The sequence below is a fragment of the Hirundo rustica genome, chromosome 5 (assembly GCF_015227805.2).
Source record: "Hirundo rustica isolate bHirRus1 chromosome 5, bHirRus1.pri.v3, whole genome shotgun sequence".
NCBI lineage: Eukaryota > Metazoa > Chordata > Aves > Passeriformes > Hirundinidae > Hirundo > Hirundo rustica.
In genome coordinates this window covers 10,443,233-10,460,195 of record NC_053454.1, presented here as the reverse complement: position 1 = coordinate 10,460,195, position 16,963 = coordinate 10,443,233, and the positions used below count along the sequence as shown (strand labels likewise).

Genomic DNA, 16,963 nt, shown 5'->3' with positions numbered 1-16,963 from the left:
CAAATTTCGTGTCTTGTCATGTTTTCACAGTAGTCTTTTATGTAGACCCAAGAATTTCAGCTCTGCCTTCTTTGAACAGTTACATTGGACTCAACATTAACTGCTTCTTGAAGAAGAGGAAAGCACATCAGAGTTTTACTCTAGAGTTACAAGAGTTTTACTCTGTGTAAGTAGGGGTAGCAGCCTCTTTCCTGTACATTAGAGCAGTGAGAAGAAAAATTGCCAGAATCAGGCCCATCTTTAGTGAGGCTCCAGTATCCATATGCTATTTCATCCCAAGTGTGGTTATCCCATGTAAACAGAATATCCGGCATGTGCGTTAAAAGTGCCTCTTGAGAAGGCTTGGACCTGTCATTTTCTTCAGGGTGTTTAAGAGTGTTCCATGTAAAACTGAACCAATATGAAACACAGAGAGGTCTCTGTAGTGTATAAAAGGTCTGATGCCTCCAGTCCATGTCTTTTCAAGGCCTGTGATATCCTCTTTCCTCCAATCCATTCTGTGTTACAGTCTCCTATGTAAGTGTGAGGAGCAAAAGGAAGGGTGGAAGTACTGAGTACCCCCAGCTTTATACTTTCCCCAAAGGATCTGTACTTAGCAGAATTGGGCAGGATAAGGCAAGTGAGAAATAACAGCTCACAGGTTTTTTTCCCCTCTCCTTTTATTCTTAAACCGTAAGGAAATGCTCTTAGCAACAATTCATTTCATGGTTATTTGTGAATTTGAGAGATTTCTTCACTCTTCCTGAATATGTTTACTAGTATGTGTTCTGCTCATGATTATCTGTAACTCATAATTATGTCATGCAGGAGCAGTGAGCTGAAGCCTCAGGATTTACACCAAAGGACACACTTTGTTGTCCTGGTTTCATACAGGTCCCAGGCAGCAGTCACACTAGCAGCTCTTCTCCCTTTACTTAACTGCAAAGGTCTGAGGTGCCATATGGGTTTGAGATGTTTAGCTTTTTTTATTATGTCAAAATTGCTTTGATAATGCCATTGATGCTTCTTCAATCTGTCAGAAATAGTTCTGAGAAGGTTATTATAATTATTGTAGAAACATATGTGCTAATTCTGCAGATGTGTTACAGAGACATTCTTCTGGGTTTTGTCTCCCTTAGGCATTTGATGGTGGACAGAAAGTGAGCAGTTTGACAGGTTTGATGCGGGTCTGATTGAGAGAATGGTTTTCCACATGGCCAGTTTCATTACCAGACACATTAAAAACAGTCTGGAGTTACTGGCCCTTGAGAAAAAAAAATCAAAATTAATTACCTAATGTATTTGTTTTGTTAATGAGGAACGTCCTTCCCCCTTGCAAAATGGCTTTTTTTTAAAATCCATACAATGAAAGGAGAGTGATGCAGGGCTTAGCTTTATGTGTATGTTTTAGTTGGAGGAGCCCTCAGACCTGTTGAAGTGATCATAATTGCACAGCACTGTGCCATCAGACTTTCTTTCCATTCTTGTTCTTTTGGATTTGTACTGCTTATAAATAAAGAGATAAAATACCTAATTTTTATTTAGAAACATAACTCTGTGTGTGTGTATAAACATACCTATACAGATATGCGTGTTTGTGTAGATACATAGGACTCAATTTATCTTTTGGATTGTTCAGATTAAAGGGAGGAGATTCTCTTCAGTCTTCTTTAATTTCTTAGTAATTTCCATTTATTTTCATTACTTTGATGCAATGGAAGTTGTTTTTCAGAATAGTTTGTTGCAGTAACTTTTTTTTTAATCTCAACTAAAATGGTGTCCCTTGCTAAAGACACCTTGTAAAATGGCATTTAAAACAGATCTTCTTCAAAAGCCTAGAGAAAATAGAGTAATCTGTGTATTTATCCAGATTTTAAACTGCTGCTGTAATATGGAGCAGGAGATGGTTGCTTTTAGAGAGATGCCTAAACGTTAGTGTCACTTTTTGTATTTTCTCACTGTCTAAAGGGGCTCAACAGAAACTACAGCTGTTCAACCCTGTCTTTTCTTTTCTTCATGTTGTCTGCCCATTGTAATAATCTGGCTTTAAGCACAGATTTTGACAGCCATGATCTGCAGTCATGCTGCTCAAGCTGTCAAGCAGCTTCTGGCACTGTAGGAAATGGAGCTTAGAGCCTGCAGCTCCCTAATCTGAAGTGTCTGCTTGGTGCTTGGGGAAGGATGTCCTCACATGCCTAGGCAGACTGCAGGTGAACACAGCTACAGCACAAAGGGAATGGCTCTTGAGGAATGTTTAAACCATGAAATCTGTTGCAGAGCCAGCAGTCCCTGATTTTTTCCTTTGAGTTTACAAAGTCTAATTTAAATTAATCTAGTTAAGAACCTTTTATCAATAATAAGTTGTAAGCCTCCCAGTCTCAGCCACAGTGCTAATTGTCTATTAGAGGCATTTAATAAGATGCTTTTTGTTTCTCTAGATTCCAGTCAGAGTGAGAGAATTATTTTCTCTTGTAGGGTTTGTAGGGTTCATTAGTTTCCAATCCAAACTATATACCCTCTCCTTCAGTGCTGCCTGCTCAACCAACCTCCCCTGTCTTGTGCTCTTATCAATGCCTGTTTACCTTTGTACTCCTTACCTCTTGATCCTGGTCTCCTGGCTCTTCACTCTCTGCTGTCTTTCCATTCCCTGTCTCCTGGACTTCTGACTTTTTCTCCCTGACCCTGATTGACTATGAGTGCCATCTGATGCTATCACGCTCCAGTGCCAGACCACATCCTCAGGGTGATGTGATGATGATTGCAGCCCAGCTTAACCTATGTGAAGACACCTGGGGCTGAGAATGAACACACATTGGGCCTTTTTATTGCTTGAATTCTTAAAGCTGGTTTTCTGTGGCTTTAGTAATTTTTTTTTTCAGCATTGCTCATTGTCTGCCAGTCTTAGAAATGGATGCTTATATATTATGTTAGTATGAAGATCCTGATAAGGCAGTTGTATAAAACTGTGAAAGAGAAGAAAGAGTTGGCAAGTTTAAGTTGTGATCACAAAATTAAGGAAGAATGGGATTTTTTTTCTGGACCAACTGCTGCAACTGCTCCAACTGCTCTCCCTGCTGGAATTCTGCTCTGATGCCAGTGTGTGTGTGGCACAAAAGAATTCCATCCCAAATTTTTTTCTTCTTGTCCCATTTAGGAAACTGCCAGGCAGAAATGTCTACGCCCAGATGCACAATGAAAAAGAGCAGGAGATGACAAGCCCTGTTAATCACAGTGAGGACACCCAGAACATCATCCAGGGTGAGGAGTTTATTGATGATGATCTGGACTCTCAAACACTAGGTAACGCAAGAGGTAACTTCATTTTTAGCTTATAAATTTTCATAAGTAGTTGATTTTAAATTGATGTTTGTTTTCATTTTAGTTCGTTTTCATTTTCTGTTCAGTCTCAAAAAGATGCAAATGGTAACAACACTAACGAGGGATTATCTCAATCACCTTTTGGCTTGCTTGAGATACAGGCTAATGTATGGATGGTGTGCTGTATAGAGCATAAGTACAGAGAGAGTAGTTTAATGTCAGGAGACTGACTTGGACAACTTTAGAGATAAACTATATTTGGTAGAATGGGATATACTCTGCAACAGTTGAATTCACTCAATAATCCCCTGAATTAGTGGAAAATTGAGTGCAGGCCAGAAGGATTTGTAGAGTCAATGCTTCTGTGATTTCAGATGGATTGTATGGAGATCCATTGCTTTATTTGCCTCCATATTCCAATGGCATTTAAAGTTTTTGTGATCAGAAACATTCAATTTATTCACAGATAAAAATTATTCTAAGTCTTCCTTAATTTAGCGGTTGATTTTCTAGTATTCATGAGGTGGTTGTAAAGAACCCACGAGGAAGACTCTGTGAGTATCTCTCAGTGCAAATGATTTCAGGTGGAAGTGTATATCCTGGTACCCTGTGGTTAGTTTTAATGCAGCATGGAGTGCTGATCTATAATACATTGTCTTCAGAATGCTTTCAGGTCACAGTCTGAAAATTGTAGGACAATGTAAAAAAAAAGCCCCGTTTCATTTTCAAAAAATTGTGAAAATAAATCAGATGATCCAAAGTTTTGGGATTTGTAGCTGTAGACTGAAGGTGTGAAAGGCAATCATAATGTCTTCATGAGCCCCAAGGAAGAAGATGTGTTTTAGCTGCACCCAAGGTAGCCTGGGCAAGACAGAACCTGATCTGAGGAGAGATTTCTTTATCTTGGGTTTCAACTTTTTTTGTTTGTTGTTGATGTCTTCATTTTCATTTGCTGAACTGTGTGCTGTTTCTAGGTTCTTGTGGTGTTAGCTTTGAACACAAGGGAAGAGTCCAGCCTCTTGCTTTGCTTTGTGTATTTCTATCCTTTCTTTGAAAATCTTGTGTATGAGTATCACTGCTTTTATTCTGATTTTGCAAGATGACCTTTGTTGCTCCCCTGACTTTACCAGAGTTAGATCCAAAAACAAACCTGGAAAAACAAAGTCTATGTTGAATTTGTTTGGTCATCCCATCTCCAGGGTCTTTAGAGGAGAAGCTGAATGCTAACAAAGTCCTTGCTGACATGCCTATTAAAGTGGAGCATTCAAACACCTCTAGTAAGGTACAAAAGCATAACTTATTTTAATGACAGAAAAACCCTCATGGTCTGTTTAAAATAAGGCAGCTTGGGATGCTCTAATAAAGAAATGCTATTCTGATTTGTAATCTCTGCTTGCCCTCCACTTGTTACTCAGAGAAAAAAAACTTTTATCTGAGCAGAGCATTATTTTTGGGTTAAAGAGTACAAGATCATGATGTTTTGATGACATAAGAATGTAAATGTGATCTCAAGGTGATTTGTGGTTCAGCCAGGTTATCTGCAGCAGCAGACTTTCCAGGAGAGTGCAAAAAGCTCATTTTTGTGGATCATAATCATCCATATTTGTCAGCTACTGTACAGCTTTTAGACAGAAGATGTTTTTTAATACATAAAACTACACTCCTGCTCGCTCTACTGTTTTGTTATTTGCAATACTTTCCACTAGCTCCGGTATTGCCAAGAAAATATTCCTGTTAACGATACTCTATTTTATCTGGCTTAGAGTATGAAACATGTTATAATTCCTGCTTTATATTAAATTCTGGTTTACGACATTATTTGCAGAAGGTTCCTATGCTATGGAGTTCCCTTCTAGTTCTGGTGAGCTTTCTCCCTCCCTCTTGGGAGATGTCAGTAGCCGCCTCCGCTCCATGTGCAGCAGGGAGTTACAGGCCTGGGTTTCTGTTTGTTCTCTCTTCTCATAACTTTTGAATTTCCACAGTACAGTATTTCCAGACTCACCCATCCACTTTTTTTGTTTTCTATATATTTTATGTTGCCTACTTTATCGCAACCCCCACCTTGGGACTCCTCAACACCATTACCTTGCAGTGACTCCTTCTGGGAGAAGTGGCAACTTGAACAGCTACAGAGTTCCCTTATTGCTGATGCCGGTCAGTGTCCAGTCCCAGGTCAGTGGCATGTCGAATGGACGCCTCAGGTTCCATTCTCCTCCCTCACCTGCACCCCTCAAGACAACTACACCTTTATAAAGCCACAAAGAGAACCAACTTGTGCTGTCACTGGGATAGAAACCCTAGGAATTCACCACAAATCCACCACCATGAGCAAAAGCTTTGTGCAAAAGTGTGCTGTAGGTACATGGAGCTGTTGCACCAACCTTCACCTGACGTGTTGTTTGATAAAAACACTCTCTTATTTGTCAATTTACTTGTCTCTGCAATAAAAGGGGGATTTATTGTGGAGTACCTTAAATGCACTAATGTTGGCCTTTTGTTTCTGTGTTTTCCTAGGCAATCACTCAGGCGTGGTTTTGAGCATCAACTCCAGAGAGATGCACAGTTACCTGGTTAGCTGATATTTGCAGCTGAACACAAAAACCGAAAGACTCTTCTCTGTACCGTTTTATTTTTTCCCTGGTGATGTCCCAAAATTGCAAATATGGCTGTAAATGCTGATGGAGAGGAGGTTTCTTATCAGTCCTGTGGAAAAAAGCATCCAACATCAGTTACCAAGGGCGAAGCATAACATGTCTTGTGTTCAGTCCATGGCCTGGGAACTCATTGGGGTTGAAACTCAAACTATGGTAGCAAATTTGTAGCCCCAGGCACTTTCAATGCCACCTTGTTTCTTTTCTGTATGTATATGCTCTATTTCTTTATGTTTATTTTAGAATGGTTGACTGTAACTTTTTAATTATATTTTTAATGGAGGTATTCAGTGGGAGGCTGGGAGTCTTCAGCCCGAAAAGCTGGTTTTTACACAAGTGACTAGACCAGAACAGATGGTTGGTTGATCACAATGACGATTTTTTTAGGAGGGCAAGTGTTTCTGTACCGGGAAAGGCCTGAGTGAGAGACAGATGCACTCCTAGTTGAGACAAGCTCTTAACTTAAGCATGTGTGAGACAATCTAACAAATTTAGGCTTAGGCCCTCCTGAGGATTAAAGGAAGTAAAATGTTAATTAGGATATCTCGTAATATACAACAATGCCCTTGTAAGTGTAGCAAGTCCTGACAAGCTATCAGCACCAGTATCTCCCCCAGTCCCACCACATGTGAAAGAAAAACACCAGCTTGATGCTATTTCCAGACCAGGTGCCTTCACTTGCGGACAGTCATTTTAGTTGCTCTTTTCTTTTCTCCTGAGCGAGCCCCTCTAGGATGACGGCAGCTGCCAGATGAGTTATCCTATGAAACCCTAGGCTGCTGGCCTGTCTCTTTTTAAATTCCCTGAGAGTGTAAATACCTCTTTTATGCAGCTTTCTTTGTATGGTTATTTTTTTAAAACTTCCTATTAGGGCAGCTGTGCCAGGTGGGTCAGAGTTCTGCTCCAGGAAGGGCTGGGTAGCACTGCCATCTCCTTCCCACACCATCCCTGTTCAGGATTTCCTCTGGCATTTGCCCTTGTTGGCCGGAGTGGGCAAACCCCAACCTGACATTTTCCGCTTGGGTTGGTTTGACAATCCAAAGGGTCATGGGGATGATGGGAAGGGATTTGGGGCTTCCTGTTTCCTTACAGGTTGTCCCTCAGTCCCTACTACCACTGGCCCCTTTTCCTGCAGGGAGGGCAGGGGGAGGGCTCCAGGCGGGGCTGCCTGCAGAAAGGCTTGTGAGTCAGGTCCTTGTTTCCTCATCCCAGTTTTGTCGGTTGGGTCAGAGTTTCCAAGTCTCAACCTCTGCATCCCTAGGGAATGGCAGTGCAGTGAATCCACAATCCTCTTTTTTCTCTGTGGTTTCTTTTAGCCATGTAGGAAAACAAGTGTGGTGTGGTGAGTTTAAATGTCTGGCATCCTGTCTGTCACAGCTGCCTGGGATTAGGATGCTTCTCTCAGAAACCTATATAATCTCCTCACTTTTTGCCTTTGATAGAGAATAAATAACTCCGTACTCACTGAATGTCATACTGATGCTAGTGACAAGCTCACACACCATCTTGTTTAAGAAGGATACAGATAGTGCATCGTCCAGAATATGCAAACAGAAACTAACAAATGCTGGTCAAATAGAAAAGAACTGTCTCAAAATCACTGCATTGGAATCATTCTTCCGTGTAGCTGTGAATATAGAGCATACTATCATCAAATGCAGCGGATTGGGATGTTGTAATTCAGTGTAGTACTGTAGGCTCTCACGAACCCGATAGGATGTATGTGTAAAGCACAAGAAAATCTAGATTATAAACTTACTGTAAGGAACTAGGTGGAAAAGTTAGAGTGAAGATTCTGAAAAGCACTTGCAAACCGCTCAGGAAAAGAATTACAAAACTTGTTCTAAAATCTCTGCCTATTTAGTTGTATAGTGCCACGTAAACTTAACAGAGAAGCAATGGCCTGGCTGGCTGTTGTATGCCAGACTGTGGAAATCCAAGGTTTTAAATGTATCTGAGTCTGGGTTTCTTGAAGAGAAGTGCATATACAAAACATGCTGCAAATTGGAAACTCTTGGGATCGTTGCACCAGGGGCTTTCCCTCCTCACCCGCTCTTCTTGCTTTTTCTAGTAGAAATGAGCTGAGCAGAGAATAAAATAACATTGCAAACATCTTACTTGTTCCTGTGAAATAAAACTGAAATAGGTTGTTTGAATAGGGCAGGTGAGTGGCAAACCAGCTTCATGGACAAGGAATGGGATGGAAGCTCCAGCTTGGGGTTGTTCTCACATGGTTAGTCTGATTGGCAAAGGACTCTGCTGGAACTAGGTCACACATTAATTTATGCTTTAGCAGCTACTTTTATACATTTAATTCAGGGTGATTTGAGTCTCTGATCACAGCAGTCTTTTGGAACACGGTAGAATATATAACTGCTCAGTACTCTAATTAACACTTAGCACAATGTAGTGCCTGTAATATTTTTTTCCAATGCTTAATAATTTGATTCGTGCAGCACTCCTGTGAGGTTGGTTTGTCATGTCTTAAAAACACTGTTTTCTAAAGACATGTTGGTATTGCCATAACTGTATTAATAATACCCAGCAGATAATAAAGGAAGCCTTTGATTTCCTCACAAGAATAACTTTAAAATGAATTCTTTTAAAACTGAGAAAGTACTATTAACATTTTCTTGTTCATGGTGTCTTGGTTTATCTGTAAATGAAAACACTCACTAGTGATGGTTCTCAAATCTCTTGGACTACATCCACGATATCTTTACTATTTATCCTTTATATGTATCTAAAATCCTGATACATGAGTACTCAGAAACACAGAGTTGCTTCTATGCACAAGTGCTAGTCACACCTGTGCGTGCACTCCTGCAGTATTTGTACATATTTTAGTTAAATTTTTCAGTGGTGATGTGGTGGCTAAGAAACAAAAGATGATTGTCAGATACCTGGATTCTGTACCCAGACTTTGAGCAAGTTACTTCCCTTGTATTGCTCCAGTTTCCCCACCTATAAAATGGGGCTGATAATAATTACCTACCTCACAGGGGTATTGTGAGGCTAAATTAATTACTGTTTGTTCAGAATCATCAGAGCTAAAGAATTTTGTGAGCATAAATTATTAATGGTTTCACTGTCTGCGTTTTACTTGTAATTATCACTGTTCTTAAAAGTTCTCTACGGAAACCAGCTGCAATTATGTATAAATGTAAAAAATGCATAATTCAAAAAAGGTGCATCACTGGTAAAAAAGGAAAAAAAAAAAAGGTAATTTTGTTTAAACACTGCTATTGGAACATACTGTTCTGTGGTAGCTCTGCAAGATTGGCTGTGATCTTGCTGTTCCACACTAGTGTTGTCAACTCCTCTGCATTGTTATTTGATCAAAAATCCTTTAGAAGTGGGTACAGTGGTATTTATTAGCACTGATATTGAACTATACTGTATCCAAAAAAAATGGCAGTGTACTGGCCTCATTGGCCTCTTTTGGCCTTGTTAAAATCTGATGTATTTGCAATTTGAAAACCACTATGTTTTTCACAGTGCTCCAAGCAGTATTATCTGAAGCATTCTAACAGAGCCATCAAGATTTACAGCTGTTATCTTTGCTTTCTCTTTTGGCATTGAATGTTTTATATGGCTTTGGAACAGCCTGCCCATATGAAGTACTCAGAAATGCTCTGAGGACATTTAGGGAAAATGCACAGTGTTAATTATTTTTTCAGCAATATAAGCAATATAAACCAGTGTATATTTTTATACTCTGTTGAAGAGGGTGGTGGAAATGGCTGCGAAGAAATAGAGGGTACCAGCCTGAGAAGAGATGTTGCTGTTATTCACAATTCACATCCGATTTCTTGGAACTCTTTTATTATATTCTCATTGAATAAAAACTCATTGAATTCTCATTGAGTAAAAACTCATCCTTCTTGATGAGTTTTCTTCTTTCAATGACCTGTGTAATGAAGAGTAAGCTGTTTATTCATATAAAGTAGTTGATTTGTTAACTAACTGTCCTGTAGACAAAGACAAATCAGTGCTTTGCCGTTGGTAGTTCCTAGTGCAAAGCAGTTTTCATCTGACATGATTATCATGGTTAGCTATGTTTTCAGTCCAATGAGAACTTCTTTTAGTGGGAACACTACTACTGTATGCTGTATCTTTAACAGACGTCAATAGAATGGAACTGCAGTAGTTCTTGTCCACCTTACACAAATACATGCTCAAAGAAATATTTGGGAAAAAGAAAATCTTTATGAGAAATTAAATACATGCATTTGGTTGCAGTAGCTTTTTGATGATGAACCAGAGGTTCTGATAAGTTTTGAATTTCTAGTGTTATTTCAAGTCAATGTTTCTAAGTAGATAGAATCAATGACAGTCATATCAATGAATATCAATTCATCATATCATATCAATGAATCAATTTCAGTCATAGATTTTTCCTATGTTTCCTATTTAAAAAGTTTTGTAATTTTCATTATTGAGACTTCAGGGGAGAAGAGAGACTAAACATTTTATTTCATTGCACAGTCCCTGCCAGTTGGAGTTATTATAGTTGTTTTATGGTATATTGATTGATACCATTGTATTGTTTCCATATTCATTTTTATTTCAGCATTTTAAATGAAAGGAAGTGCCCATTTCTCTCAAAATATTGGATTTCCACCAGGATGAAACTTATAAACATTTACCTTTATAAATCTTCATTTTTGAGTTGCAAATTTTTGTTTTGTCTTTTAAGTCCATCCAAAAAGCTGCTTCCTGGCTCATTTTATCTCTTTCAGACCCAGTTGTGTATTGCTTTTACAACTTTCTTCAAGAGACTGGCACATAGCCAGTACTAGTCTGAGAATACCTAAGACTTTCATTAGAATGGCATTCAGTTGACTATAAGTAAGGTCTAGTCAGATTATTTTCTTAATGTTAAGTTTGTATTTTCATGTTTTGTATTTCTTTTCGGTATCTTAGCATTTGCCCTCTCAGTGCCATTCAAATGCGTTTTTATTCCTGTCATGGTTTTGAGTTATTTTTAGACTATAATTATCAAAGTGACAAATAACTCAGACCCCCGGTTAGCTTTTGCAGTTAATAGCCTAACGCTGCAGTCTTTGGAAGATGTCAAGCTGTGCCCTCTCAAATTTTTAATCTTCTGTCCCAAGGCAGCCTCTCTGCCCAGCTGATCAGCTCAGCAGCATTGTCTCCAGTTGCGTGTGCATGTTCAGGCTGGAGGGGGTGCAGAGACAGCCTAGAGCAGCCCATTTCCCAAATCTGGATGGGAATGTCATGCAAAGCTCTTACTTGTTTCTTCTTTTCAAGTGTGTTGCGTAGGTAGAGAGGATGGTGCTTATTACTGGGGAAAGAAGAACCTGTAATGCTACTTCAGGCTGCTCTGGAGGCTCAAGAATGCATCCGCTTGGAATATTCTTCCATTGAAATTGATATGTGCAGCAAGTTCATTTTTTTTAATGTGAGATCTCATTTCTGTAAATCTTCAGTCACAACTTTTTTTTCCCCTCCTGTTAAATGGAGTAACAAATTACTTAAACTATGAATTGTGGAGCCATGTATGACTTCCATTCTTTTCATCCCTTTTTTTTCCTAGGTGAAGCTTGTCAGCATTACTGTTTCCAGCTAGTTTATCTGCTGGTAGCTGAGATGATCTTCTGTAAGACAGGATCAAACATAAGCAATACTGGAAGGCTTAAAATGTGTATTCTGAAATACAACGACATAGGTGTGTGAAAAAAGTCATTATCAAGGAGCTGATATGGTTTGCATTAAATACTTTTTGATAGCATCTCTAAAAATACATACCCTTAATTGCAAACTCTTTGCCTCTTTCTCCTTCCAGATTGATTTTCTTTAAGAAGCAACATTTACTAGCCCTGAAAAAAAGTGCATTCTTTCCCTTACACAAATAATTTTGCTCAATATTTTTTCCTTGCAGCACTCACATTTCGCACAAACTTCATCTGTCTTGATCAGCCTTGATTTCTGAGTTTCTGTAGAATTTGCATCTTTACACTGATTGCTTGCAATACAGTGGACATAAAGCTCTGTTGAGCAGCAATAATACAGGCAGCAGTACATGGCATTGCTTAAATAATGTGCCTTTTTTACACATATTTTTAACGGTATAATGAGTATACTAACCACCAGGAAGGCCAGGCATTCCAAATAACTTTCTTAGCATGTCTTATATTTCTATGTTATTTGTTGCTAATTTTAGCCAGCTTTTGATACTTATATTTAGTTCTTACTGACAGTGTCTGCTCCTACAGATCAAAGCAAATGAATTGGCTTATTCACTTTTTAGAAAAAGTATTAATTCACACTGCTTATTGATTAAAAGAATTTAAAAAGGAAATCTTTCTGAAATGGTGAAAGATAACTTTTTAATGAGGACAGCTCATACAGGAAAACAGCCGGCTTATATCCATGTGGCTTTTGAGATATTCTTGTTACGGATTTTGAATAGAAAGGACTGTTACATCAGTAACATGCACATAGGCAGTTTGCAAATGGCAAAACTAATCCAAAGGAGAATATTGTAATACACCACCTCAATATTTCAGGTTCACATTAGGGCGTTTAAACAGTTAAAATTACAGAATATCTTCACAAATAAGATTCCCAGGGAATTACCAAATTCACTGGCTCCATTTACTTGTGAATACAGTCCTCTCTTTGGGGTTAATCTTTTGAGATGCTGAAGTAGCAAAGTAACTGTTCATGAAGTCACCTTCATTGTTTAATGCCTCCAAATATTTGCCAAGTAGTTTGTGAAACTATAGGGGGAAAAAAAAAAAAAAGCCCAAATTTCCACTCTTTTCTGTTTCTCCTCCTTTGCCCCCCACCCATTCTTTTGTAGTCCTTCTGTTCTCTTTCATTATTGCTGCTGTTTGTGGCTCTGCCTTTGCCTGGCTTCTCCTGATGACAGCTCTTTACAGTTCACTTTTTCTTGCTTGCTTTTTGTTCTGCTTTATGTTACTGGGTTTTTATTTGGATATGCACCCTACTGTGTCCCCACTGATAGCAAGAAGAATCACACTCTCTTCCCCATTCCTGCCTCTCTAAGCTCTGCTGTATTATCTGAGTCAATGAGGTTCCCTGTGCTTTGTGTCGCTGCTGTCCATCCTTCCTGTTTCTTTCCCACTTTAGTAACTTCAAATCCTTTCAGCTTTTATTTTGGCTCTCATTTTCTCTAAATCTTTCTGGAACTCTTATCTTTTGCCGTTCAAGAACTTCTCTCAGATGTTCATCCCAGAGAGCAGATGCTTCTAGTTTGAGATGTGGACGAGTATTATACTCCCTGAAAGAATAAAAACCAGCATTCCCTCTCTCTCACCAGTGTATATATTGATTTTGCCATTGGTCTGTAGTGAAATTATGTATTTAATTGGCAGAGATGGTTATCTGTTATCTCCCAAATGATTTCCTGTGCCTCCTTTTGGGTTACAGGCTGAGACATGGTGCTCCCATGTCCCATGTCCTGGAGAACAGCAAGGGCTGGCTTGCTTTGCCAGCCTTGCAGTCTGGCAAAGAATTGCAGCAAGGTACCGAAGGTACAGAATTGCAGTAAGGTTGGGTAGAGACACCTTGCCAGACCACTGGGCTGCATTTGTATTTCAGTATGGGATATGCTGAGGTCCAAGCTCAGACACAGCCTTTTAGAGAAATTGTTACAACCCAAGGCTGAAGAATAGGTGAAGTAAAGAGAATTCTTTGTTGATAGAGGGTTGGGAGCAATATGACTTGATGGGTTTATGGAATGGGTCTTTATGAACCTTTCCTAGAGGCCAGGGAAAGTGGCTGGGATTCAAGTTCCATAAAATACAAATTTAAGCAAAGCCACCGGATTGATTTGGCAGAATCATCACGCTGGAGGAGCTTGGAGAATTGAATGTGAGTAAGACAATTGAAAGCTCAGCAGTATCTTGGAAGGGTACAGCCTGTCTTAGGGAGTGTGAGTGAGAGAAACATGGGAGGGAGGGGAGCACAGGGCTAAGCAGGGAGAAAGTCAGTGTTACCAGTGTGTATGGTTTTACCACATGTTGTTGATTAGGTTTTGCTTAAGTCTTGAAGCTTACTTTAATTTGTAATGGCAACTATTTAATTTTGTTGGTTGCACGCAGAGACTTTAAACCCTTAATCTAAATTGATGCAGCACAAGGAACACACAAAATTATCACCATCGCTGCCAATAATTTAAGACAGATCTGACTTGCAGCAACATCCCACCTGAAGTGCATGGAAAAGATTTTACTTTCGGAGCCAAGGTGCCTGTTATGTGTGCTCCAGATGATTGTGGGTCATTTGCTAATGGTGTTTCTCCCTAGCACAGCACTGAGCTAGGAGACAAGGGAAAAGAGTTATTTTATAAAGTCTGTGTCTTGCATTTATACTGTTTAAACATAATTTGCTAGAATGCCTCTATGAGCTGTAATTTTATAATGTTTAAAGAAGATGAATGGAGCTGGTGTAGTATTCCTGAGGGTAAACACCAGTGACTGGAGTTTACTGAACATGTGACTAGAAATTTTAATTTTAGGAACAGAGAGTTCCTCCATTTCATATACGCACCAGCCCTTTGAGTACAGATCCTTTTTTTCATTTGTCACTGACAGGCTGTGGTTTATTTCCTCATGGGTGTAAAGTCATGGGTTGTGCTTGCTGCAGTGCAGAAGGCTCTGGAGGGAAAACATAATTAAATGGAGAAGTATACTTGAATTCTCCTCTCTTGATCCCAGTCTTCTCTGAGTTGCTTTTCGCTGATTGTCATTCTGCCAATAAACTGGGTTGATTTTAAAAGGTGGTCAACTAATTTTCATCCTCTTCTGTGTGGCTGAGGAAAAAATAAATACCAAAAGCTTGCAGAGGAATAGCAGATTGGGGGAGGATGGGGAAGTTGATCATCTGGCAGAGTGCTTTGGGAAGCTTCCACTTTTTATGTTTTACTTACCATTTATTTTTACAAATATGTACAGTGCCTGTGATTTACCTTTCCATTAAACTTCAATAGGTTTCTTTGCAGAAGGAGGTTTTAAAGAATACCATCCCAGTGCATTGCAAGTGTGGGTTTAGGAGGCAGCAGGTGTTGCCCTTCCTCACCTAAATAAAATTAACTTGGTGTAATTACTCTGCATTATTGAAGCAGCACTAGGAATCTTGCTTCATCCTAGATTGGAGGAATATTTGGTGAGATGACAGCTGGAATGGGAGAATTCTCCTTTTTAAGAGCGAAGGATGGAAGCCAGCTTATTAACAGTGTGTCTGTGGCTGTTCCAGCAGAGGTGGGTGCAAAGTCCTTAATCTAGATACAGACAGATACAGATAAATCCAGATACAGATAAGTATAGATTTTGCTGGCATTACCCGTGAAAACAAAAGGAGAAAAAAATAGTAATTAAACCAAGCCTAAATAATATTTTGTGGCTAATTAGAGCTGCAGCTCTTGGTAAGTATATGAAACCTGTTAATATGGAACATTGTTTATTTGGCATTGCAGGGCCAAATTCTACCCTAATTTATGGCCATGCTGTTCCACAGATATTATCAGTTCAGCTTTGTGTTACAGAAGAATTTCATCCACGGTGAATTTGAAAAGCAACTGCAGGTTAAAATCAGTCTTCTCAATGAACCTGTGCTTACACAGGTTACTGACTGATTTTCACCATAATTTTTATTCCCATTGCTAGCATGAGAGTTCTTTGGATAGATGTAAGCTAATTACAACCAAGGTAAAACTGAATTTTTAAATTGTTTATGACTGTTTGGTCAGCCAATGCTTAACACTGTATCCAAGCAGATTTTTTTGACCAAGGGGTTATCCCACTCCATCTGAAGGTTCTCAGCATTCATCAGTATGATATAACCCCTGCCTTTAACATAAACAACTACACAGTCCTCTCCTTCTGCCTTTGCACATTCTAGTATTTGCTAAAACAGAACATGCCTTCTCCTAATTTTGTTTCAGGTGACCTTGACTTTAAGCAGGTTTCTTTGTATACGGTAACAGGGCTCAAGTGAAGAATGAAATAAGTCCATAACTGGTGCGTTGTCATAAATGGGGAAAAGTATTATTTGTATATTTTTGTAAATATGTAACATTTAATGGCAGTTTTGTAGTGATGTGCTGTTTTTGAGAAAAAGAAACAAATATATGTTTGAATATGCTTGACGTAACACTTAACTGTGATTCAATTGCACAAGTAATAGCTTAATGAAAAGGTCTTGTGCAATATGTAGTGCACACACATAACCAAGTATCTGTTAGCGATCCACAAGCAAGTTTTTGGCAACTTTTAACAATGGTGATGAACTGTGCAGTACAGATTATCACGGTCTCTTTCAGCTTCCAAACATGTAGCAGGCAAACTACTGTATACGTACCTGTGTACTCCACTGCATCCAAAGGTATGCATTTGTCCTGAGAACCTGCACTCCAGGTTTTTCTTTAATAAAATTTGGTTCTAAACTATTGGCTGCTTTGTTTTTCTTTTAAAGCTTTTCATGGGGTTTCTGGAAGGGGAACAGCTTAACCAGTCTCCAGAGGTTGTGTGTCTGTATTTAGCAGCAAACTACTCGACTCAGCAACACTGAGCTCAAAGGCTGCAGCAAACCCTCATCCTGCTCCTCTTTAGCCTCTCCATCCTCCTACCCTGCAGCTCGACTCCATTCCTAGGGAGAAGGGGAGAAGTCCTGTTCCCTTTTCCCTGGGAGCTGCGTTGCTGCGGTGGAGGTGGTGGAGGGTGACATCCTGTGGTGCGATGGAAGCCGTGCAGCTGCTGTTCTCCGAGTCCCTGACTCGGAGCCTCCGTATTTCTGTCCGGCTAAAGAATTCCGAAGGTCTCAGCCTTGGTCTCCCTGGGACAGAGCGCCATCAACAGAACAAAGGTATGTGTGTTCTGCCCTTCTGCCCTGCCTTTATTCCAATCTCTTTTTTTCTTTTTATAATTGCCTTTCCTTTGCCCCATTCTTTTCCTAAGGAGTTGCCTGTGCTGTAGAAGCTGCATTCTCTTTGCAAAATTGAGGGGTCTGCAGGTCAAAATTAGCCC

General features: G+C 39.5%; 1 protein-coding gene across 5 annotated transcripts in view; it reads left to right on the top strand.

The window, feature by feature from the left end:
- SORCS2 (sortilin related VPS10 domain containing receptor 2) overlaps positions 1 to 16,383 on the top strand; it is a 546,714-nt gene extending 530,331 nt beyond the window's left edge. Inside the window, exons 26-28 of one of the 5 annotated variants that reach the window (XM_040064559.1) lie at positions 3,134 to 3,279; positions 5,390 to 5,469; positions 5,812 to 16,383. In XM_040064559.1, coding sequence (XP_039920493.1) covers positions 3,134 to 3,279; positions 5,390 to 5,469; positions 5,812 to 5,835 — 250 coding nt within the window. In that variant the 3' untranslated portion in view covers positions 5,836 to 16,383. Of the gene's footprint in view, positions 1 to 3,133; positions 3,292 to 5,389; positions 5,470 to 5,811 lie in introns of all 5 variants that reach the window. The other 4 variants (XM_040064558.1, XM_040064563.1, XM_040064561.1 and 1 more) reach the window with 4 other exon arrangements.
- The last annotated feature ends 580 nt before the right edge of the window (positions 16,384 to 16,963 follow it).